This window comes from Lampris incognitus, chromosome 20 (genome assembly GCF_029633865.1).
Source record: "Lampris incognitus isolate fLamInc1 chromosome 20, fLamInc1.hap2, whole genome shotgun sequence".
In the NCBI taxonomy this organism is placed as follows: domain Eukaryota; kingdom Metazoa; phylum Chordata; class Actinopteri; order Lampriformes; family Lampridae; genus Lampris; species Lampris incognitus.
The window spans coordinates 27,273,393-27,297,240 of NC_079230.1; the positions used below are offsets into that span (position 1 = coordinate 27,273,393).

At 45.2% G+C, this 23,848-nt stretch overlaps 4 protein-coding genes across 6 annotated transcripts; 1 reads left to right on the forward strand and 3 right to left on the reverse strand.

The window, feature by feature from the left end:
• Positions 1–95: 95 nt before the first annotated feature.
• On the reverse strand, positions 96–5,653 carry LOC130130501 (protein piccolo-like). The gene is made up of 11 exons (XM_056300210.1): positions 5,596–5,653; positions 5,390–5,510; positions 4,538–4,659; positions 4,318–4,388; positions 4,084–4,209; positions 3,903–3,998; positions 3,461–3,592; positions 3,168–3,296; positions 2,963–2,997; positions 2,822–2,862; positions 96–2,730 (listed from the first exon to the last, which is right to left on the reverse strand). Exons 1-11 carry the CDS (start codon positions 5,651–5,653, stop codon positions 536–538), a joined length of 3,126 nt encoding a protein of 1,041 aa, XP_056156185.1. The 3' UTR covers positions 96–535.
• Positions 5,654–7,827: 2,174 nt separating this feature from the next.
• LOC130130853 (ubiquitin carboxyl-terminal hydrolase 47-like) lies at positions 7,828–16,754 on the reverse strand. 3 transcript variants are annotated; one of them, XM_056300702.1, is made up of 14 exons: positions 16,738–16,754; positions 16,130–16,366; positions 15,928–16,042; positions 15,672–15,781; positions 13,518–13,588; positions 13,306–13,431; positions 12,494–12,589; positions 12,134–12,262; positions 11,903–12,031; positions 11,743–11,780; positions 11,426–11,460; positions 11,059–11,322; positions 10,377–10,506; positions 7,828–8,013 (listed from the first exon to the last, which is right to left on the reverse strand). In XM_056300702.1, exons 2-13 carry the CDS (start codon positions 16,164–16,166, stop codon positions 10,394–10,396), a joined length of 1,263 nt encoding a protein of 420 aa, XP_056156677.1. In that variant the 5' UTR covers positions 16,167–16,366; positions 16,738–16,754; the 3' UTR covers positions 7,828–8,013; positions 10,377–10,393. The 3 variants fall into 3 exon arrangements, with proteins under 3 accessions (XP_056156677.1, XP_056156678.1, XP_056156676.1); XM_056300703.1 differs by lacking the exon at positions 7,828–8,013 and adding an exon at positions 10,015–10,088; XM_056300701.1 differs by lacking the exon at positions 7,828–8,013 and having other exon boundaries at positions 10,319–10,506.
• A 1,533-nt stretch (positions 16,755–18,287) lies between these two features.
• Positions 18,288–19,498, reverse strand: LOC130130706 (polyubiquitin-like). The gene is made up of 2 exons (XM_056300490.1): positions 19,229–19,498; positions 18,288–19,047 (listed from the first exon to the last, which is right to left on the reverse strand). The coding sequence occupies exons 1-2, from the start codon at positions 19,368–19,370 to the stop codon at positions 18,920–18,922; spliced, it is 270 nt and encodes an 89-aa protein (XP_056156465.1). The 5' UTR covers positions 19,371–19,498; the 3' UTR covers positions 18,288–18,919.
• Positions 19,499–19,573: 75 nt separating this feature from the next.
• LOC130130705 (uncharacterized) lies at positions 19,574–23,724 on the forward strand. Its single transcript, XM_056300489.1, has 4 exons — positions 19,574–19,705; positions 21,000–21,100; positions 22,213–22,386; positions 22,578–23,724. Exons 1-4 carry the CDS (start codon positions 19,627–19,629, stop codon positions 23,031–23,033), a joined length of 810 nt encoding a protein of 269 aa, XP_056156464.1. The 5' UTR covers positions 19,574–19,626; the 3' UTR covers positions 23,034–23,724.
• Positions 23,725–23,848: the final 124 nt, after the last annotated feature.

Genomic DNA, 23,848 nt, shown 5'->3' on the forward strand with positions numbered 1-23,848 from the left:
CCATATATATTTTTAACATATTTAAACGTTATGAACGTCAATTTAAATACTGTTTATATTCCCGGCCGACCAGAGGAGGCGCTGGTGCAGCGACCGAGACACGTACCCGCATCCGGCTTTCCACCCGCAGACACGGCCAACTGTGTCTGGAGAGACGCCCGACCAAGCCGGAGGTAACGCGGCGATTCGAACTGGCGAGCCCTGCGCTGGTGGTCAACGGAACAGACCGTTACGCTACCCGGGCGCCTCCTCTCCTCTAATGTTAAACAATGTTGAAACACTTTAAATAACAGTCCATAAAACTGTAACCCATCTGTATATGTTTAATTTTATTTTATTTTATTGTCATACATTCTGGGCAGGATCAAATCATACATAGTCTGTATATAAATGCAATGATGATGATGATGATGATTATTATGTGATCGACAGATAAACGTTTTATGCTTTTCTACCGATACAGTTTACTGCGTTTTATGCCGAAATGTAATTCAAATGTGTGTTGTGCATAGCCAGCGTGTGTGTGTATTCTCTGTTAATCTGACTCATCCTTTTTTGTGGAGGGATCAAGACATGAAAAACAACCACGCAACTTTTTCTTCTTTTGACTCTTCTCTTTCATTGGACTCCTGCTCTTCGAGCTCTTCGGGGGCGTCCTAATAAACCCCTTGCTCTTTTTCGTTTGTCCATGTGCTGGTCCTGAAACGCCCGGGCCCAAGCTCGGATCATCGCTCGTACTTGACTGAACCGACTCGTACACACGTTTCGCACCGCTTACTTTTTGTTCAGCCCTTTGCTCTGTGCGGCGTTCCTCCCCCTGTCCTCCGCAGCCCCCTCTCAACCTCGCGCCATCTTTCCCCAGCTCATCCTTGCCCACGTGGTTACTCTCTTGCTCGAACCTTTTCACCCTTTCAGACCCTGCAGCCATGTCAGCGTGCTGCTCTTTCATCTGATCGATTTGTGGTGCGTTTTGCCTCTTATCAGCTGCCCCTCGAAGGGCATGATGTCCTATATTTGCTTTACCCTTTGTCTCTCCCAAACTTAACTTGGCCAGGCTCTGTGACACATCACATATTCCACATTCTTCTTGCACATTCTCCCCGTAATTGTCCTCTCGTCTCGCGGTCGCATTTGCTCGGTTGAGGTAAGGCATTGACTCAGCTATCGTTTCAGTTCTTACAGTGTCCCCTCTCTTTTCCTCTTCTATAATTTTAATCATTAAATATTTTTGCTTTGAAACACCTGTGCCTACTGTCTTATCTCCCCCGACGTCACAGCTCGCACGTGCTGTCATCTCATCACTTCTGCCCACGTGTTCACGTCTTTCTCCTCCGAGACTGCCCTGATTACCCACCCTGACACCCATTCCTGCTCTTTTCTCATCTCTGCCCACTTCAGCTTGTCTTGTAAAGCTCTGTTCAACACCTCCGGGGCTGCCGGGTTTATCAGCGGTAGCCCTGAAGATGTCCCGTGTTGTTGATGTATGCTTGGGCTGTGGTGTTAAACTTTTGGCAGCATCAGCAGGTTCTCTGTCTTCTGTCTTGTTAATGTCTTTATGTGTTTCTATATAAACAGTCTCTTCGTTGTCCACATTCTCCTCCCTCCGTCCTTCCTTTACATTGGTGTCACGCCCCACCTCATAATCTTCAGATTTGGCTTGGGTCTCTTCAGAAGAAGGTTTCTGGTTGACTTCCTCCTGAGTTTCCTTTACATTGGTGTCATGCCCCACCTCATAATGTTGAGATTTGGTTTGGGGATCTTCAGAAGGTTTCTGTTTGACTTCCTCCTGAGTTTCCTTTACATTGGTGTCACACCCCACCTCACAATCTTCAGATTTGGCTTGGGGCTCTTCAGAAGAAGGTTCCTGTTTAACTTCCTCCTGAGTTTCCTTTACATTGGTGTCATGCCCCACCTCATAATGTTGAGATTTGGCTTGGGGCTCTTCAGAAGAAGGTTTCTGTTTGACTTCCTCCTGAGTTTCCTTTACATTGGTGTCACACCCCATCTCATAATCTTCAGATTTGGCTTGGGGCTCTTCAGAAGAAGGTTCCTGTTTGACTTCCTCCTGAGTTTCCTTCACATTGGTATCGTGCCCCGCCACATAATCTTCAGATTTGGTTTGGGGCTCCTCAGAAAGTTCCCGGTTGACTTCCTCCTGAGTTTCCTTTACATTGGTGTCACACCCCATCTCATAATCTTCAGATTTGGCTTGGGGCTCTTCAGAAGAAGGTTCCTGTTTGACTTCCTCCTGAGTTTCCTTCACCTTGGTATCGTGCCCCGCCACATAATCTTCAGATTTGGTTTGGGGCTCCACAGAAGGTTCCCGGTTGACTTCCTCCTGACTGTCCTTCACATTGGTATCATGCGCCCCCTCATAATCTTCAGATTTGGCTTGGGGCTCTTCAGAAGAAGGTTCCTGTTTGACTTCCTCCTGAGTTTCCTTCACATTGGTATCGTGCCCCGCCACATAATCTTCAGATTTGGTTTGGGGCTCCTCAGAAGGTTCCCGGTTGACTTCCTCCTGACTGTCCTTCACCTTGGTATCATGCGCCCCCTCATAATATTCAGATTTGGTTTGGAGCTCCTCAGAAGGTTCCTGGTTGACTTCCTGCTGACTGTCCTTCACCTTGGTATCATGCGCCCCCTCATAATATTCAGTTATGGTTTGGGGCTCTTCAGAAGAAGGTTCCTGGTTTACTTCCTCCTGAGCTGTGGTGTCCGCTTCATGCACTAGAAAATTTGAGCGAAGTGTAAGCTGAATGTACCACAATGGGTCATTACATCAATAACCACTACTACTGCCATAACTTGAGTGACTTACTTTTCTTTTTTCGGTAAACTAGAAGATACGCACTGTTGGATCTGGTGGGAGAAAGATGTAGAGGAAATATGTAAAACATCTGAACAGACCACAATCAGGATGAAAAGGACAGGAGGAAGAAAAGGAAGATGAACTGTTTACGTTTCCAAGGATGTCCTGAACTGCTGTGAATCCAGCTGTTAGGGTAAAACAATAAAAAAAGGGAATTAAGATGTCAGTTTCACACGAAAAAATCATGAATCCTAAATGGATGTCCGCATTGAACGACAACTAGCATTCACAACCAGTGTTGACGATAGTATTGACTTGAGGTGACTCCAGTTGCCACGGAAACCATCTCTCTTACCTGTGTGACCCAGCTGTCGTTAAACTCATACCAACAGTCATCATGTTGGGGTTTGATTGTCGCCGTATAGTGTCCCCCCGTCAGATTCCCATAGTGATTCACAACCGTGTACAGTTCATATATGTGGTCCTTACGAGATCCAAGGTTTCAGAAAATCGGGAGAAAAAAAATAACGAAAGTGAGGGAGAGTAAGTGTGAGATGTAGCAGTCTTTCGGGATCTACCCACTGCTTGTCTTTGAATAATCACCTGCATTTCTCAATAAATATTAGAAAGTAATACACACATACATACCCCTGGTATCTGAACTGTGGTAGATACAGCCACACGTTGGTCGATTTTGATGTATTTCATGTAGTCATAGTTGAAATCAAACCTCTTCAGCAACAGCATCAGAGCTTCTGGAGGGGTCTTTATCTGACATTCCTGGTTTAAAACACAGAATTAGAAAAAGCAAACATACAAAGAACCCTTTTTTCCTTTTCTTCTTTTTTAGACACTACCAAAATAAATGACAGCCAATGAGATAAAATGTTATTCATTAATTTCACATTTGGCGATTCTTTTAGGGGCCTTTAGCAGAATTTCATTGGCGCATCCCCCAACTCGTTGAACTTAAACTTTAAAACTTAATTCAACTTTAATCAAAGTTTAACGAAAACACTCATTAAACTTTATTCAACTTTAGAAGGTCTGAAATGATCACTGTAAATTGAATATTTGTCTGGTAACTTACAATAGTTGCATCTGCTTTGGTATCACACGAGTCACAGTACATCTGATTATCTCCAGTTAGTTTTGTAGTGCAGAAAAATGCATCAATGCCATCCATCTGAAAAAGTCCCCTTTGTTATAGCTTGAGGACAAGATACAGAACCTTTTCATTTGCGTATGCAGAGATGACGGTCTGGCCTTACCACACTATAGTCTCCGACGTGAGAAGTCTCCAATGGAATAGGGAGATTCCAAAATGCGCTGACCTCCTCCTTGGAGTTGGCACAACGGGAACATGCTGTGATGTAGCGTAACTCTCCGTGAAATACCTGGAGAAAACAACAGTGATAAATCCGCACATATTTTTCCCCCCCATTCAACTCATCAACGATACATTTCACAATATGTAATATCCGCGGTTGGGTTCAGTGGCTTACCTTTGACGCCTCAGGACTGGCCATTCTTAGGATCTTCTCAAAATACTCAGCAGCATCGCGTTGTACGGACACTAGGGGGGGGGGGGTAGAAATCAAAGAAATATGGATATTAACTATAAATGATATCAATCCAAAAAAAAAATTTTTTTTGTTTTTGTTTGCTGTAGCAGTGTGTTTATAAGAAGCACTGTATTTCACAACATTGTCTTGCTGCACTCACCTCTGTCAATCCCCAGCTTCCTTGTGATGGGCCGTGTGTCAGTTGCCTCCGATTTTAGGCTACTAAACACTTTCGTGAGCTGACGATCAATAGTCGAAGAGCGGGGATTTTCATCACAGTGCCTATGGGAAGAAATATTAGCCACCATTCGGAGCGTGCACATGTATGAGTGTCAGCGCATATCCAGATTATGTTTATCATAAAAAAAAAAACTGGTTGGATTTCATTGCGATTTAAATCCCCCCTCAAAGCATCTCGGGCTCTTCACACTTGGATTTTTTTTCCCGCGTGGTTTGGCTAAATCAGAAAAGTAGCCAATAGGATTTACGGAAAACTTTACGAAAGTAATCCTGCGCATGCGCATTGCCGAGTTAGTGTGTATGCGCTGTGTGGATTAACGTTGCGTTGCATCCTCGATATCGCGGTTAATAAACCAAGTTTGAAGTAATAAATTGTTCTTATTCAGAGGAACATCCAACGGTGTGCGTAATAATCTATTATGGCCATAGTCGACATTATTATTATTAATATTGTAACCGATTACTTTCTTGCCCGGTGCGGGATTCGATACGGGGTGTACTGCACCACAAAGGCGACATCACTAACCGCTCGGCTAAAGGGTCAGATCCGTTAGCTAGGGACTAACGTGTCTTATTAGTAGTTTACAATATTGTAGCGAATACGGGGGGACAACGCACCCACAGAAACTGCCGCGGCCGGGACGCGAACCCGTATGGCCCGCACCGCAGGAGTCATCGCTAACCGCTCGGCTAAAGGCTCAGACCCGTCGGCCAGCGGCCAGCGCGTCTACTAATCCATGCACGTTACAATAATATTAATATTATTATGAACCTTTCCACAGCCTCTCTGAACTCGGTGGTCATGTAGAAAATCTGCAGCACGCTGTTCAGGTAACAGGTGGCGCCTTGGTTTACCAGGCCGTAGTACTTCTGACGTCTGCTGTACTTGGATCCTGCATTCAAGCAGAACAAGCGTTCGTTTACAAAGTGCACGCCACAGGAAACGCCACGTAGCGCTGTATGCGGCCCGTAACTTACCCGAGCACGTCTCATATCCGAGCCCCTGCGGAGAACTCTCACCAACAATGCGTTTCATCCTGTCGTTTTCCTCCCTGGGGGGGGGGGGAAACAAACAAAACTCGTTATGACCGTCCGCGTCTCACGCCGGAGACTCGAGCGCACCGGAAGTCTCGCCACGTTACGCCAACGGCCGCTCTGTCGACGAGAATCGTCAGCAGTAAAAGTGAAGCGAGCGTGGACCGAGAAATACCCCACGGGAGGAGGAACACCACCACAGGTGAAGCAGGTACCGGGGTCCTGCCAACGCTCTCTCTCTCTCTCTCTCTCTCTCTCTCTCTCTCTCTCTCTCTCTCTCTCTCTCTCTCTCTCTCTCTCTCTCCCCCCTTTAGTTTGGTTTCTCTGTAAACGCGCGAGTGCTTTCCATCAGCACGCTACTTTCGATTTGACAAGACAGGACGACGCCCCGTGGCAGAGGGCACGAGCGCCGCGGCTATTGGCTCCATGTCGGAGAGCTCCTCGGGTGGGGGTGCCCCGCCTTGCGCCCGCGACCCCGGTCTCTTTCTTACACGCGTTCGGTCAGTTCCGCGCACCTGTTGCCGCTGCGTCGTGTGTGCCGCGTCGCCGAGCGTCTGCCCCAGAGAGCCGAGGTGCAGCGGTTTAGTTGCTCACCTGACGGAGCCCGGTCACCGCGTGTCCGCTGCCAGCGGTGGTCTCTCCTACATGGCGCCCGCAGAGAAGCGGGGGGGCGGGGAACACTTTCACTTTCGACCTGACTGGCATCGTGTCTACTGTACATGATACACATTTGATTGCGCGTTAACTTTGCGGATTTCGTAGAGGGCGAGCGTTTTAGCTCGTGTTCGAACATTTGTGCCACAAGACACGGGACAGTTGTAAGCACGGGGGGGGTGGGTGACGACGTGTAACTTGAGGTGACGTCACACAGACGCATTTATGTCTCGCGTGGCGCCTCAACAGGCTAATTTCGATTTAGGTTGTTTTTCTAACGACGACAGGAGACAGTCAATCGGAACTCTTCATCTCTGCTGCATTTGTGCACGACACATAGGACAGACGTGTGTGCATTTATGTTTGGGTTTTTAATCCACCTGAGTGGATAAGAAATGGACATTGATTGATTGATTGATTGATTGATTGATTGACCAGCGTGTCAAGAAGAACTTCTCCCACACTATCTCTCTATGTGTAATGAAGCCTTGCATGCATGGTTGTCTTTCCATTGATGCGATCAATCAAACCTTACTATATTCAGACACACGGGTAGGTCCATGTTAAAAAGGAAAAACACAACACAGGACAACACAAAAAAACATAGCTAACAGCAGTTCACAAGTCCACCATGATTAAAACCTACACACACATTTGTTCCAACGTTTCCAGAAACAAGAGGAGTACCTGGTGTCACTTTGGGCAGCCTCAGTTAAGAGCATTATAATTACATTTTTGGAGTCAATTAATCGACACATAAAATTATACATTCAATTCCTCAACACAGCAGGAAAAGTGGGAACATTGATAGTCACCAACACACGACTTGCACGTGTCCGTCTTGGAAGCTCGAGCAAGTTTGTGAGTGCATCATCATATGCTACTGCAACTTTTTCATGTTTGCTTTGCTATAATTGCGCCACAAGGGGGCAGTATAGAGCGGAGTACGGTCGGGCCCTAAAAAGAGCAGTTTTATTGGTAGTTTTGATTGTTGAGGTCATAACCAATTTGGGAACTGCAACTTTGTGAGACAACTGTAATGGTTGATATCAGAAAACCCCATTATCTGCACAGGACATCCAACTCCTTATGACATGTTATCCTTTGTCCCGTTAATATTTATATTCTCATCCGCTTGAACCTCGCAGAACTGGAAAATGCTATGGTCTCGGCCAAATCTCTCACAGGCTTGGTTTTGGAGATGTATGCTCTACTACTGCACCCCTGATTCTTCAGCTTATGAGCCTCTGAAGCCGCCGTGGGAGTGGGATCCGGGGGTAAGGTTTCGTTCCGCAGACTGGATCAAGATTTGCAGTGGGATGTTCCTGAAATGTCCTTCAATTTCTATTGGTGAGCGAAATTTATAGAACTTAATTCACACTTATTCGCCTCCAGAAAAGGTTCCCCAGCAGCTCAGACCTCTGCTACGTTTTCCTTCCACCCACAGCTCAGCGGAAGCCCCCCCGGTGTTCCCGGCAGGTCTGGCGTTTGGCCGGGATAGGTGTGGACGACAAGCTCGGTCCGTGTTGTGGTACGGAGCAGACGGGCTCCAGAGAAAGTTTATTTTGAATCCCTGAATCTCTGCAGACGTGTTGAGGTGTAGTATCTGACTGCAACACAGTCGAACAACGCAAAACGTTTTCCTTTTAGCCCATTTCACAAGGCCCAAAGGTGGTCTGGCCTCTATGCAGAGTGTTTTTCCTATAGCTAAAAAAGGAAAAAAGGAAATCAAGAGGAATCTTGTAAACACACTGTCCAGTTAGTCACGTGACTTCCTATAAACAGCCGAATTGAAAGTTACTACACTTGATCTCAGCCAGAAGGCCGAGAAGTGAAACTGAAAGTGACGCGGGCCGAGCTGAAAAACAGGCCCGCATGACGTGGCATACATTATATTGTAACGTGCAGTGATAAGTAGACACGCTGGCCGCTGGCTGGCGGGTCTGAGCCTTTAGTCGAGCGGTTAGCGAAGTCGCCTGCGGTGCGGGCGATACGGGTTCGCTTCCCGACCGCGGCAGCTCCTGTGGCTGCGTTGTCCCACGAATTCGCTATAATATTAAATTTCTGCTAATAGACCACCCTACATCCTACATGCTGCACCTTTATTAACACCCCACTGATTTCACCAAACAATTTGGTTTTTCCTTGGCACATTTGTTCAAATAAATAAGCCGTTGTTTTTTTGTTATTCGCCGATGTATTGTTGTATCGTGTTGTCTTTATGTTTTCTCTATAAACATTATGTTTTTAATGTAATTAGTCAATCTGTTTGTATTCAATATTTTAATTCATCCATCCATCCATTAACTGAACCGCTTATCCTGCTCTCAGGGTGGCGGGGATGCTGGAGCCTACCCCAGCAGTCATTGGGCGGCAGGCGGGGAGACACCCTGGACAGGCCGCCAGACCATCACACAGGGCCGACACACCCTGTGTCTGCACACCAGGTGCTCCGGTTTCCTCCCACAGTCCAAAGACATGTAGGTCAGGTGAATCGGCATTATTAATAACCAATCATGAGGCTTGATTTTCTTGGACTGGAAACAAAGCCGAGGCTAGGAAGGTAGCATTACTGCTAACAACAGCAGGCCCACACGCCATTGAAGTGTACAACACTTTCGTGTATGAAAATGAAGACGACAAAAGTTGCGCGTGGGAGGATTACATCCCCCCAGTTCCCCCTCACCCCTGAGCAGGGGCCCCGACTGACCAGAGGAGGCGCTAGTGCAGCGACCAGGACACATACCCACATCTGGCTTCCCACCCGCAGACACGTCCAGTTGTGTCTGTAGGGACGCCCGACCTAAGCAGAGGTAACACGGGGACTCGAACCAGTGATGCCCGTGTTGGTAAGGCAACGGAACAGACCACCGCGCCACCCGGACACCTTATTCCCGGTTTCTTAGGGGTCCCCACAGCAGATTTTATAGTTTTCATCGGTACCCTGTGAGGGCACAGCACCGATGACGGCCGTTGTTAGCCCGGGCCGTGACTGATCCGGGTTGGGCCTTGACCGATCCGGTATGGTCTTGTCAATACGCATACTGATTTGGCAAAAATTTACGTCGGACGCCCTTCCTGCCACAACCACTAACCCTATGGAAGGGGGTACAGGTAAAGCGCTGGATGCCATCCCAGTATTCATGGACTTGCGCCCATGCCTGTCACCACCATGAACAATGAAAACATATTGCAGCGTTCACCACTATGAAGAGCACAGTATCTTTATTCTCGGCTGTTCTCAGCCATAGCCCCACAACACAGACTGTCTGAAATGTCCTCTTTCACTAAATATACGGTTATTTCTACTTGCTGGGGGGTATAGTGGTCTATTCTGTTGCCTACCAACATGAGGATCGCCGGTTCGAATCCCCGTGTTACCTCCGACTAGGTCAGGCGTCCCTACAGACACAATTTGCCGTGTCTGCGGGTGGGAAGCCAGATGGGGGTATGTGTCCTGGTCACTGCACTAGCGCCTCCTCTAGTCGGTCATGGCGCCTGTTCAGGGGGGGGGGGACTGGCGGGAATAGCGTGATCCTCCCACACGCTACATCCCCCAGGTGAAACTCCTCATTGTCAAGTGAAAAGAAGTGGCTGGCAACTGCACAGGTATCAGAGGAGGCATGTGGTAGTCTGCAGCCCTCCCCGGATCGGCAGAGGGGGTGGAGCAACAACCGGGACAGCTCGGAAGAGTGGGGTAATTGGCCCGGGTACAACTGGGGAGAAAAGGGAGGAGAGGGGGGGGCAATCTCTACTTGCTGGGTATTTCCACTTTAAATGATCTAAATGAAGAATTAGTTTGTATAAATCTCAAGTGGTAGTGGTAATGGCATCTTAAATGTGGTTTGTTCATCCGCTGTGTTTGTCCAGGTTGTTTCTAAAGATATGGGCTGTCAACGAAAGAATATTTCCATATTTTTAGTCTGTAGATGTTAAAAGAACAAAAGTAACTCAAAGTAATTACGCAATTCGTTTTTCAATAACAAATTCATTTACTCTTGAGTAACTTTTGTCATCAACACGTTTACCCTTACTCGAGTAAATTATGAACAAAGTAGCAGTACTTTTACCTGAGCAGGAATTTTCATTACTTTTTGCACCTATACAACAGAGGTATTACAACACAGCAAAGAGCAAAGGCCGTAGCTCGGCGGCCATAGATGCGAAACCAACAGCAAAGGCGTCGTGTTGAAAACTGCCCTGCGAGGGAAAAAAAAGAAATGAAGAATCAGTTGCTGCAGATAAATGAGTAATTCCCCAGGGGGATTTTACATCAACAACTTTACAGAAGATCTCCTGCAGAAAATGACATGAAATTTCAAGGAAATGTGCCCGATGGTCCTTAAATGACCCGATTAATTTTGGAGGTAATTGGGTCGAGGTCACAGTCAAGGCTCAAAATCGTTCTCGGATATAATTTTGTTGTAAATGGTTCAGTTTACTTCAAATCGACACCAAAATGTTCAGTTTTGTTTTTCAAAGACATATTCCTTTCCAGTTGCAATAGTTAATACCAATTGCAATAGTTAATAATGCATTGTTTTGAGGATCAGAAGGGGTCAAAGGTCAGCGGGGATTGTTGTGCTTGGCAGCACTTGATGAATGCTTCATCCAAACAATAAAACCCAAACAAACACAATATTTAATCAGAGTTGTCTCGTATTTGACCTCATTTTAACCCCTTGGCGTCAAGCATGATGCCTTCTCTTGCTTCTTCACCTCCTCGACTCAACACCTCCCTCTTGTCTTTACCTTCAGGCCTTGTCTTTGAGGTACCACCCCTTTCCTCATCTTCATTTTCCCCATCGGGCCATCGTCTCCCCTGTTCCCTGGCCTGGCCGTACTTTTCCATCTGTCTGTCATCACCGTCATCATTTCTTTCTGCGTTTCTGCCGTGTTCAACCTCATCTCCCTTCACTTGGTCCAAGGTGGCGCTCCAGGCCTCGCCGCCCTTGGCCCCTGGGAGAGGCCACTGTGGACTGGTGTCACCGGATAAAGGCATCTGAGACCCTGGTACTGTAAATATACATGTGAAATAACGTAGCCCATCATAACTAGCTAGTTGTTTAGCGTTTCCACATGTGTGAAGACAATGATGATGTGCCAATGTGAACCTTACCTTTTCTGTACATGAGCAGATACGCATCACGCGACCTGTTAGGAGATAAGTGTGAAATAATAGTTATCTTTCAGAAAAAGCCAGCAAAAACCAAAGGGAGACCATGCTCACATTGCGCTACATTTAGGAGTGTATAGGCCTACTATCAGCCATCTGTCAATCACTCAGTCAATCAAACAATTATTTGGTATAACACATTAAATGTAAGGCAATGTGCATAGTAAGTTAAAAGGCTTATAAATAATTTTAGCATTTACCAATACACAAGACAAGACAGCATGTGTGTGCTAGAATTAATAAAGATGTGTTTAACGTACATGTATGTCCCTTCTTTCACAAATGGTTGCCTTTTGGCCTACAAAATTAAAGAAAAAAGCTATTTAAACTGGGTAGTCAGTGCAAAATATTTTGTCAGTAATTTAAATAAATGCGTGCCACACGAGTGATGTTCAAATAAAAACATAAAATCATCCTCACCTTGTAAATGTGTGAATCGTCAAACACGTACCACATTTTGTCCTCACTGGACTGGATTGTTGCCGTATAATGGCCACCACTTACGCTACCAGAGTGATCCACTATTCCATAGAGTTCGTAGCTCACCTTCTGTTTTATGACGTGGAGAAAGTAGTTAGCTTAAGAGCATATGAATGCTACAAAGAATCGCTATCAACCGGGCACAGCCACATTTATGACGTTATTCCTTGCCTCTCTCTGTAAACTGCTCGGCACAGCCACAAAGCAGTCAGTTTTAACTGCTGACATTCTGCTGTAGTTGATGTCAACCCTCTTGAGGAGCATAATCAAAATCTGAGGGTATTTGTCCATATGACATTCCTAAGCACAAGAGTAAACACTGTGAGACAGTATTAGTTTTCATTAACTTTTTCATATTCAACCATACAGATAATACAAAACAAACTTGCTTCGTCTACGAGTAATGATGTAACCCCTCGACTCCCTCACCCCAAGTTAAGAAAATTACATATGTTAGCAAAGCAATCTACCTTTGTGAAGTAATACTGCAAAAATAATTATTATCATTACTCAATTTGGTTGGTTACTCACCGTAGTTGCCTCTGTTTTTCTTTCACATGCGTTGCAGTACACATTATTTTCTCCACTGAATGTTGCAGGATGGAACAGCATTTCAAAGCCCCTTTTCTGTGAATACACAAACACCATTAGATTCCCATTATCACTCACACTCACTCTCACACCCACCCACCCCCACACACACACACACACACACACACATACACCATCGTCGGCGGTCACTTGGGGTCAAGTATAACTGTCCTCCCTCTGGATCTTGTGGTAGGCATAGAGGCCGATCCTCGAGCCGCATAATGGGAGGATGCCTGCACGTGACAGCTTTTTAAGTGGAGTAACTGATGCGCCTGCAGCTTGGCAGGGGGTGGCCAGAGTCCAATGGCATGGAGAACCAAGACGATTGGGGAACACCCTCTGTTGCAGCCTTCATCTGCCTTCATTGCCGTTGTGACCTGAAGACATCTTCCGCCACTTCCTCTGTTGAGGTCTTCGTTGGATCACACTTTGTCTGGAACCGCTGCCTTGACAAATCCGCCTTGGGTGACCCTACCAGGAGCCAAGCTCCAGACCAGATAGCTCTTGGGATCATTGGTACACGCAAGCTTCTCCACCATGGCAAGGTGGCAATCCAGGAGAAGACACACACACAAATCCACACATGTATGTTTGCAAAGACCCTGCATTCATTCCTTAGCCTTTTACCCTTAACCTAATCCTACTTCTAACCCTAACCTTGAATCCAAGTCCTAATCCTAATTCATATTGATCCTCACAAAAATAGAAGTACACACACACACACACACAAAGCACTCTGAACTCTGTCTTACCACGCTGTAGGACTGACCGCGGGTAGCATGTATGGACAATGGGAGGATGAAAAAGGAACTCTTTTCTTCAATCACATCATGTTCCTCGGAGCACTTGGTTCTGTATCTCAGCTGTCCTTGGAAGATCTAACAACAGATACTGATCATTAGCGTTATTCCTATTGCCTTTCCTGACAAATTTCAGCATGCGGTTGACAATTAAAGATACTTACTTCAGAAACTGCAGGACTGACCACATGCAGTATCTTCTCCAGACACTCAGCTGCATCACACTGTTCATAAACTGCAAAACGACAAATTGGTTCAGGAGAAATCTGGGCTACATGAATCATTCAGATGTGTGTAAAAGCACCAGAAGTTGTATATATTTTGATGCCCTAAACATCGTCAGAATTGGTGCCCTCCTAAGAGGACCCCAATGGCCGTGGTATTTTTCTCTGAATAGTGCCTCTTCCCGAGAGTGGATTTTCCTCATGCCTACCAAACTGGGGGGGGGGGGGGTCCAACTTTGTTTTCAGGATCAAAGAATAAAATGGGAGTGGTCCACACACCTCTTCACTTTGTGACACACTATTAGCCACGAGATAGTGAATGAGTCACATGCAAAAATGTTTTTTTTAAAGAAGGGAAGATGTGTTGTTATATGCCTTTGTTAGGAACTGCGTTACCCAGAATCCCGGATGTTATGTTGTTTAATTTATGTGAATTTTTATCCTTCCCCTCGTCCTCGTGTCAGTCTGCATGCAAGGCCAGACGGGGGGTGACAGTATTGTAACGTGCATGGATAAGTAGACACGTAAGCCCTTGGCTAGTAGAGCGGTTAGCAATGTCGCCCGCGGCGCGGGAGATACGGGTTCGCGTCCCGGCTGCGGCGGTTCCTGCGGTTGCCCCCCGAATTCGCTACAGTATGCATCGCCTGTCTATGTAATGTTGATAACTGCCACTTGTCTGTTACAGAGTATGTTTATGGTCTGGGTAGATTGGAAAAACTGAATTGCCCTTCTGGGATAAATAGAATTGTCTGAATCTGGCTTGGCATACAACACACGGAATTTTCATGCCAATGTGTCCTAGACAGAGTTAATCTGCAAATGGAGTTCAGTTTATCCACCTGCAAAGGCAAGCTTTATTAACTACCGAGAACCGCTTATAATAACTTCATCCTTTAGATCAGTGTTTCTCAACCTGGGGTCCGCGGACCCCTAGTGGTCCGTGGTGTAATTGCAAGGGGTCCGTGAAAATAAAATATCTTTAAAAAAAAAAAGATCCTATGACATTTATAGAAATAGGATTATTTTACTCAAATGTGACAGACCTTTATCTAACTAAACTATAAAGGTTAACAGGACTTTTTTTCTCTAATTACATCTGTTTCACAAGTGTAATTTATTGTATTTCAATAAGAGATCTCGCTCCCGTTTGCATTGTTAAAAGTTACTGCATAAAAATTCTGTTTTGTTACATATATCTGAAAGTTACTGCATAAGAATTCTGTTTTGTTACATATATCTGAAAGTTACTGAATACATATTCTGTTTAGTTACATATATCTGAAAGTTACTGAATACATATTCTGTTTTGTTAACTATATCTGAAAGTTACTGCATAAGAATTCTGTTTTGTTAACTATATCTAAGTTACAACTGAAAGCTCTTATTTTTGCCCCAAAGAGTGAATAAATGCTATAATGCAATTTAAAATGCAGTTTCTACTGTTTCTATCAAATTGCAACCCCCCTCCCCCAAGATCAGGTGGAGGGGTCCTCAGGGTAGATCAAACATACGCAGGGGGTCCAGGACCCCAAAAAGGTTGAGAACCACTGCTCTAGATAATCTGCGGGATGACAATGACACATATTTTTGTCAGACATGTATAGCCCCCGCCGGTCCCCCTCTTCAGCATGTTTGATCAGCTTAAACAACGAATCAGCATCGCTTCTCCAAGAGGGGGACAATCACCACAATTGAAACAAGGAGACCCAGAAACAAAGAACGACAACATCTGATAAGACCTCGAAACAGACGCTGACACGTGTTCAACTAAACATAATAAGATCAATATTATCGATATCAGTTTAAGATAGCAGTTATAACGATGAAGGAGAAGACAAGTAAAAAAAAAAGGGAACACAAGCGCGCTTGTGTCGTTGCAGTACTCCATATCGCCACGAGGGGCGCATGTAATCACGGATTGTACCTTTAATCCTGAGCCGCTGCTGCTGTTGGATCGTGAAAAGTATTCCAGCCATCTAATCACTATAGGCGAATATAACGAGGCGCTGAGGGTCCCCACGACGGGACCAATGCCTTACAAAAACATCACAAAATCTTAATTGGGGTCATCACGTTACAGCCAGCCAGTGTTACCATTCTGAATCCCGAGGGTTGACGTTATATTTGTTGTGTGACAGACTCCGCTTTTCAAATCTTCAGACGTTTTCTTTAGCTGCAGATCTGCCTGAATGTTGCAGTCAAACCTGGAAAGACAGGCAGGAAATACGCACGCGTTTACGATTCATTCGCTGAGCCTGTTGTCAAGATTTGAATTCTGCAGACGCGCACCTATTTGTGTGTTAATAATAATAATGATAATAATAATTGAGGGTTACATTTATCTAGCTACCTTCCTTCAATTTCGTTGGTCATGAAGAGGACTTGCAGAACGCTGTTCAGATAGCAGGTGGCTCCTTGATTGTACAAGCCATGGTAGACCAGTCCCGATTTTATTGCCGGAGTACCTGAAGGAGGGAGGCCATGGACACACATTATAGATTCTGATTGTGACACATTAGACCGCATTTATCGACAAGCCTTGTAAGCTTCACCTCTTTTCCGCTGCTGTTTGAGTCGTTTCTTTCCCATTAGGTTTTCCGTGAAGGGTGTGGCGGTCCTAGTATGGTGGGTACGAGCCTACACGTGCGTCTGCACGAACACGTGTGCATTGACAAGAGGCACACAAGAAACCCATTCTCTTTGCCGAGCTTCACCCTCTATGCAAACTTACAGGCTTTGTGACAAGAAAGAGTAAGCAGACTCGTCCGACGACAAAGCTCACGTGCATCCTGCCAATGTGTGGTGGACAGGTTTTACTTTCGTTTCTCTTCGCACAGCGAATATTCGCCGGTGTCGCACCAAAATCTGTGCTCCACCAGATTATGTGACACCCGCCCCACCACTACCGCTATTTCAGCGCCTCCTAGATGCTAATCCCAATTTAAACCGCACCAAACCAGGGTTTTAAATTAATAGCCTCCAACCTAGTAGCTAAATTTTACCATCTCTTAACTTTATGCCAAAATTCAACAGCGCGTTTTAAAGGCAGGGTGACATAATCTGACGGGTCGCTGATTTTGCTGCAACACCGGAAACTAAAAGATCCTCCGATAAATTTAATCTAAATTGACGACATTTAATAATCATTAGTTTAGATTACTTTCGTTTTCGTTGTCCCGCTCGTTGGCAGTGCCTCCGTGGTAATATTTATTAGGGCGTATAGCCTCCATTGTACGGGTCATACTGCTGATCGAACAGCACATTTAATCCGAGTTATTGATGCGCACCCCGCCTCTCGTCGGTGCGTCTTGTCATTTGAACCGCTCTTTTGACGACGGTACGCTGTATTTCCGTCACGTCTTACCGACAGCGTTCAGACCCCCGGTCATCTGTCCGTCCCATAAACCCTTCCCCTCCCATTCCCAAATGCCCGTTTGGGACAGCCATGGTGGATGCTCTTACTGTTGTTTCTTGGAAATCGTTGTTATCGTTTTTATTTTTTATTGCTTTTAGTTTTTTTTTTTTCTAAATTGAGTCATTGTGAGATAGATATTGAGAATGACATACTCTGATGTGTGGAAAAACGAAGTTTATTGTTTCGGTTTATTAGCTGAGCGTTAGAGAGGGGGCGGGAAATTGTAACTTCCTCCTGCTCCTTTTCGAACATGTAATTCTTGTTGGGTTCACTACTAAGAATTCTTGTTGAATTTTTCTGGTTTTATTTTTATCATTTTTTTTATGCTTGGTCTTTTTTTATTTTGCATGTTTAAAATAAAGACATTTGAATTGAAATATGTGGTTTTTATATACATATATACACGCACGAAACAGACCTGTACTGCAATGCATTAAAATCTTTTTTCCTGTATCCTGTGTGTGTGTGTGTGTGTGTGTGTGTATATATATATATATATATGTATGTATATATGTACATATAACTTTGTTTAAAGAAACGCTCAACAGTAAGGAAAGTGCTCAACAAATAAGGAGCAAAATAATCCAATCAGTCAAGTAAATTTTTTATTTCTTTATGACAGTACAAGCCTGTTTCATGGCAATACTATAATTACGGTATTTATGATTATTAATTATAATAATGATTATATATTATATATGATAATTTATATATAATTATGGTATAAATATAATAATATAGGATTGCTTATGGCATGAAACAGGCTTGTACTGTCTCAACGAAATAAAGAATTTACGTGGCTCACTGGATTATATTTCCATCCATTATCCGAACCGCTTATCCTGCTCTCAGGGTCGCGGGGATGCAGGAGCCTAACCCAGCAGTCAATGGGCGGCAGGCGGGGAGACACCCTGTACAGGCCTCCAGGCTATCACACAGGCCCCCCCCCACACACACTCATACCTAGGGACAATTCAGTATGGCCGATTCAGCTGACCTACATGCCTTTGGACTGTGGGAGGAAACTCACGCACAGGCGGGGAGAACATGCAGACTCCACACAGGACGACCCCCAAGGTTGGACTACCCCGGGGCTCGAACCCAGGACCTTCTTGCTGTGAGGCGACCGCGCGCCACTGCGCCACCGTGCCGCCCTGGAGATATCTATATTTTATATATATATATATTAATTATTTTGATACACGTTTTTTTCTTTCCCTTTTTTGTGACGCACAGTGGCTGAAATAACTTCAGAGCAGGTGAGAAGGGGTAGGAACAAGTGCATACTTCCTCCTACTCCTTGTAACAGATGTATATCTTCAACTTCAGTTTATTGAAAGTGACCATCACCCAAGGAGTCTCCGTACAAGTTACAAGGCATTAAAAAAAAATTTTTTTTTTAAATAAAAGGAAACACAGAAGAGTACACACACATTTTGTAAAAGTCGACGTTGCGGCGGAGATTTGCTCGCCGAGTTGCGTGGCTCATCTGTGCGTTATATCCCGCTTGTTTACCTGTCAGAAATAAATCATTCGTTCGTTCGTAGCCTGTAAGACTGACTAGAAAACAAGAGAAAAGAGAAAACACGTGGGAAGCATAAATCACAAAGTGCGCGTTATCACTTCCTCTCAGCCCCACAAGCAGTGCAACACAAAGACAAAAACACACGTCCAAAAACTACAAGCACACACACATATCCAAACCCACACACATATCCAAACCCACACACATTGAAACTAAAAAATCAGGCCAGCCAGGATGACCGGATGCGTTCATTAAAGCAGCACTTCTACTGAAACATTTGTCATACGACAGACGAACGACCGAGATGGAACACAAAACGTTTAATTTCGTCTCAGGTTTGAAGCCCCATCATCGATGACGGCACTTGAACCAGGAGAGGAACGAGCGGCAGCGCAGCGCAGCTCAGACGCCCCCGTGGAGCCGCATCAGCAGCTGGATGGTGGACATGTGCTCGATCCCGTACGACGACAGCGCGTCCGCGTCCGTCATCTGGATGCCCGCGAACACCAACCGGAAGTCGTCGACACCGCCTGTGCAAACGAGTACAACAAACCCTGCGTTGGTTATGACAGCAGCGTTTTCGGACTAATTATATATATATTTTTTTCGTTTTGGTATTTTGTGAGCAAACTAACCTTGACGCATGAGAACTAAATATAGGTTTTTACCACTCCTCCCTTTTCTCGTTACTTTAAAAGAGGCGTACTTTACCTATGCCCCTCAGTAGATTCTCTTCGATTTTCATCTTCAGCTGCAGCACGGTGACGCTTCGCAGCAGCTCCTTCGAGGCGCACACGTCGATGACGTTTCTCTGTTGTTTGAATCCCAACACCGTAACTTGGATCACACCCATCGCCAAGCGCGTAGGAGCCCGACCGACTCCGCACCTGTCCTGCCCAGCTGCCGCAGTGCTTCCCTCCCAGATGTGCGTCTTCTCTCATACTGGGCCATAGTCCTCACGTCATTGTGGGCGTGGCCACGGAGCGCCGCCGAAAATCACGTGACTTCTCGGAACAGCTGCGGGGCGGATAACGGCGCCTGAAAAACGAAAGCGATGGCGGCTCGCGCCCCTTGATAAATGATGTGCGCGCACAAAACGATGATTCAAAATGGCGTCCCGACAGGAGAAGCGCTACGACCCCAACGACAGAACTCTCACCTTCGTGGACGGAGATGATGATTTGGATTGTAAGTACCAACAGAAGTTTTAAAGTCACCGTCAACTTCAACGTATGCGAGCCATTAATCAGATACGTCGAAAATCGGTTCGTACTCTGAGCATGTTGAGCCTGCGGCACGCCCATTCTGTGATTCACAATACTTTGTGACATTACTCCTCCGGACAGGGGGGGGACTAGTCATTAGCAAATGTGTTACTAAATTAGTCTTCGCTGTGTTCCTAGTAATTAAATGGGAAATCTTAAACTAGCCATTCCCCAATTTGGGTTGCGCCGTTCAGAACTAAGGAAAGACGAAGCCTTAGTCGTATGGAACTCTGTTACTGGGCAAACTTCACAGGAGCCAGCCAATCAAAAAACCGGTCACGCACGAAAACATACAACCGCACGCGGACAAAGCGGTCCCATCACACGTCATCTATAGGTAACCGAGTTAAGACGTCACGATCTAATAAATCGTAGATAAATAAACGTTACGGTTCTCCGGTGTGCACCTGCTGTTCGGTCAGGAAGGACAGGAGTGATGCAGCCCGTTTTTATTTAATGTGTATACATCAGCGGCGGCTGGTGCTAAAAAAAAATGGGGGGGGGGCGCAATTTACCTTGGCGCAGCACACCTGACAGCTGCTTTAATGTCCACACAGTCGCAGAGTTATTAAGAAGGACAATGTAGCCTATTGATTTTATCAGGGTTCGTAGACGGTGGATGATTGACAGTCGAGGCGAGGCGTGGTGGTGGGTGTGAACGTGATTGACAGCCATGAGAGTTGTCCAATCACATTAGATCAAAAACACTTTAAAACGATACCAATTCGCTGCCAATAAAACATGGGAGTGTCTGGGGCGCACAGAACTGCGCCTCATGGAAAATGTGAAGAAATCAATCAGACAGCAGCCTCAGGTCACCTGCTCGCCACAAGTTTGGGGGCTTACATAAGGTATCGTTTGGCCGGGGCCCCTCACCCAGGAAGTATATGTATTCAGACGGAAATCAACCAAACACCATTTGGAACCAATATTTAATGGCTGCTGACAGGCGCTCACAAACTTGAGAAACCCTTTTATTTCATAATTATTTGCATTATACAACTAAATTATATTTAACATGTTTAAGGAGATTTTCATTTCTTGATGTTTGAAGGGGGCGGCGCCCCGGCGCCCTGTACTGGCCAGCCGCCACTGGGATTGAGATAATATTAATGTGACAACTGCATTAAGTAACTACTCACACATAACGAGCAGCCGGCCCTCAAATATGTTCAGTGTGACTGGTTACACCTCTTCTTGTTTCTCCTGCCATACAGTCCTGTGTGAGGAGTTTGACTCACGAAAGGCCGCCATGTCCTGTGGCAATGCCGTCACTCCAGCGTCTCTCACCAAATGGTGCCTCATTCTGCTGAAAAAGGTATTTATGAATTCACATGTAATTCGTGTTTTTCACGTGTAATTGTCTCCATCGCAGAATTCAAAGACGACGACAAAAATGTGTTATGCCCTTATGCCACCGATGTCAACGCCATCGACCCTTCTGCTGTGCTCCAGTCAAACCTCCCCGATTCCCAATGTTTTTGCTGACATAGATATTTCTTTTAACTGAATGCTTAAGGCTTCATGACACCCCCCCCCCCCACACACACACACACACACATCATGTTTCTAACTTTTAGACCTGGGTGTGTGTTTTACTTAAATTTGGGGCATCTGGTGCCGTTTCTGGTCAAGTCTGGATGCAGCATAACAATGGGTGGGACTATAATAAATAACTTTTGGTACACAAATTAGAGTTAAGGAGTCTGGTTTTGAGCCATGTTAACAGAAAATATCTCGCATATTGCAACACACACACACACTCTGAGAAATACGGTTTGACTCCTTGTCGTCTCGTGGTCAGGTTTGACCAGAAACACGTTATTGTTTGAGGCCATAAAACAATAGGGCACAGTTTCCAAATCCCCTGGTTAAACTGTGATACAAATTACTTTTTGATAAGTTTTTCCTTTAGCCTTCATTATATTCGATATAAAATACTGTGCTTGATTGCAAAGGTATATATATATATATATACACATACATACATACTCACCAGAACCATCAATGGTGTCGGTAAGAGTGCTCAACAAATGAGGAGCAGAAGCCATACCGGCTGTAGCTGTAATAACGACTCCAAACAGGGAAATGCTTAGAAGTCATAATAAGAGTGTTATAATTATCAATTGCTTAATAGCATTACAAGCCTGGATGTTACGTTTAGGCACCAAGTCCTGAATGGTTCAGGTTAGAACAAATCTTTTTGGTCTAGACAGTCTAGTCTGGCAAGAATTTAAGTTTGAATAAAAAAAAAAAGGAAAAAGTCACTCGATACATTTCAACTCATATCAATCAGGTAATTAATATTTTTAAGCTGTCCACGTTAACGAGTGTTTTAAGCACTTATAAGTGTGCTATTAACTGTTTATTAATGTCTATTTACAGTGACTCATAAATCATTATTACCTTTTTTATGTTTCATGAATCAAGGGCGAGTACAAATTCGTGTGTCCTGCATACAAGAAGGGCACCAATGAAGTGTGTGGTGGTGAGTGGCCTTACACGGAGGTTCGTAAGATGGCTCTTTTAACGACAGCGGAAATAAAGTACTTTGAAGCAGTGATGGCGAGCAATGCGTCCCAGAAACACTTCGATGTCCGTCTGGTAAGGGTCTCTTCCGACAACCTAAACCTCAACTAGGAGCACTTGGAAACCACTTTTTCAGTACAAGTAAAGCAGTCTGGTTAATGCATGTTTACGCTGTCTTCTGAAGATTCTCCATGCAGGCAGACACAAAAGTTAATTCAAAAAAATAAACACATGTTTCTTTGTCTTTCATGGACACCTTGAAACAGTGTCCTGGATGCAGTTCTTCTGTGGTTCGAGAGGATCGCTCCTCACTAAGCGTCCGGTGCTTGGTGTGCACGGCTAACAAGGGCAAAAGGTACGAATTCTGCTGGCAGTGTTCTAAGGAGTGGAAAGGTCCGTATTCACGCTCAGACCGCTGTGACAATGATGGCTGCAGCAACCCTAACCTCGACTTGCTGAGAACCTGCCCAAATATCACATTTGAGCGGGTAACGGGAGTCACCGGTTGCCCCAACATCCGGGCCTGTCCCATCTGTGGCACCATGGTGGAGCACAACCAAAAGGGCTGCAAAAACATCATCTGTCACGAGTGTAAACAAGAGTTCTGTTTCGTGTGCCTGAAACTCACAGCTACATGTTTGCAAACGAGTAGCCATTATGTAGCTTGTTCTAGTGGTGTTGCCCCTAGGCAGACCTCTATACCTGTGCATCAGAAAAACTAGTTAAAAGGGAACTGGACATATTTGTCCTTTAGTTTCCATTTATCTTGAGAAATTCCTATTCCCTCTCCTTGTGTTTTCCACTGTCGTCGATTGTTTCTTGGTTATTTTTCTATTATTTTGCGACATCCTCATGACAAACACATTATCAAAAGTTGTTTAGGGCGTCCGGGTGGCGTAGCAGTCTATTCCATTGCCTACCAATACAGGGATCGCCAGTTCGAATCCCCATGTTACCTCCGGCTTGGTCGGGTGTCCCTACAGACACGATTGGCCATGTCTGCGGGTGGGAAGCCGGATGTTGGTATGTTTCCTGGTCGCTGCTCTAGCGCCTCCTCTGATCAGTCAGGGTGTGTGTTCGGGGGGGAAGGGGGAACTGGGGGGAATAGCGTGATCCTCATCCGCTATGTCCCCCTGGTGAAACTCCTCACTGTCAGGTGAAAAACAGCTGGCGACTCCACATGAATGGGAGGAGGCATGTGGTAGTCTGCAGCCCTCCCCGGATCGGCAGAGGGGGTGGAGCAACAACCGGGACAGCTCGGAAGAGTGGGGTAATTGGCCCGGGTACAATTGGGGAGAAAATCCACAAAAAAAAAACAAAAAAAGTTGTTTAGGTTTTGAGAAACCGCATCAACTTCCAGACATTTTGTCAGGAGTGAATGCCTTTTTGCTTTTGCAAGTACAAAGAAAATCCTGATGTATTGTCTGAAACATCGCAGGTTAAGGATTTCATACAACTATGACAGAATGTGTTAGAGGCATTTACCAACCAACCAAACACTTGAGTTGTAACGAATAAAAAAGAAAATAAAACGAAC

Bases quoted from the DNA above. Each gene is read 5' to 3' on its own strand.
- LOC130130706 (XM_056300490.1), bottom strand. From the start codon at position 19,370: ATGGGTGTGATCCAAGTTACGGTGTTGGGATTCAAACAACAGAGAAAC. The intron at 19,048-19,228 runs GTAAAGTACGCC...TCGTTTGCACAG, and splicing joins GAATCTACTGAGGGGCATAG to GCGGTGTCGACGACTTCCGG.
- LOC130130853 (XM_056300702.1), bottom strand. From the start codon at position 16,166: ATGGGAAAGAAACGACTCAAACAGCAGCGGAAAAGAG. The intron at 16,043-16,129 runs GTGAAGCTTACA...TCCCTCCTTCAG, and splicing joins CAAACAGCAGCGGAAAAGAG to GTACTCCGGCAATAAAATCG. The intron at 15,782-15,927 runs GTAGCTAGATAA...CTGTCTTTCCAG, and splicing joins ACCAACGAAATTGAAGGAAG to GTTTGACTGCAACATTCAGG.
- LOC130130705 (XM_056300489.1), top strand. From the start codon at position 19,627: ATGGCGTCCCGACAGGAGAAGCGCTACGACCCCAACGACAGAACTCTC. The intron at 21,101-22,212 runs GTATTTATGAAT...TCATGAATCAAG, and splicing joins GCCTCATTCTGCTGAAAAAG to GGCGAGTACAAATTCGTGTG. The intron at 22,387-22,577 runs GTAAGGGTCTCT...ACCTTGAAACAG, and splicing joins AACACTTCGATGTCCGTCTG to TGTCCTGGATGCAGTTCTTC.
- LOC130130501 (XM_056300210.1), bottom strand. From the start codon at position 5,653: ATGAAACGCATTGTTGGTGAGAGTTCTCCGCAGGGGCTCGGATATGAG. The intron at 3,297-3,460 runs GTATGTATGTGT...GGATCTCGTAAG, and splicing joins CCACAGTTCAGATACCAGGG to GACCACATATATGAACTGTA. The intron at 2,998-3,167 runs GTAAGAGAGATG...TTACCCTAACAG, and splicing joins ACGACAGCTGGGTCACACAG to CTGGATTCACAGCAGTTCAG.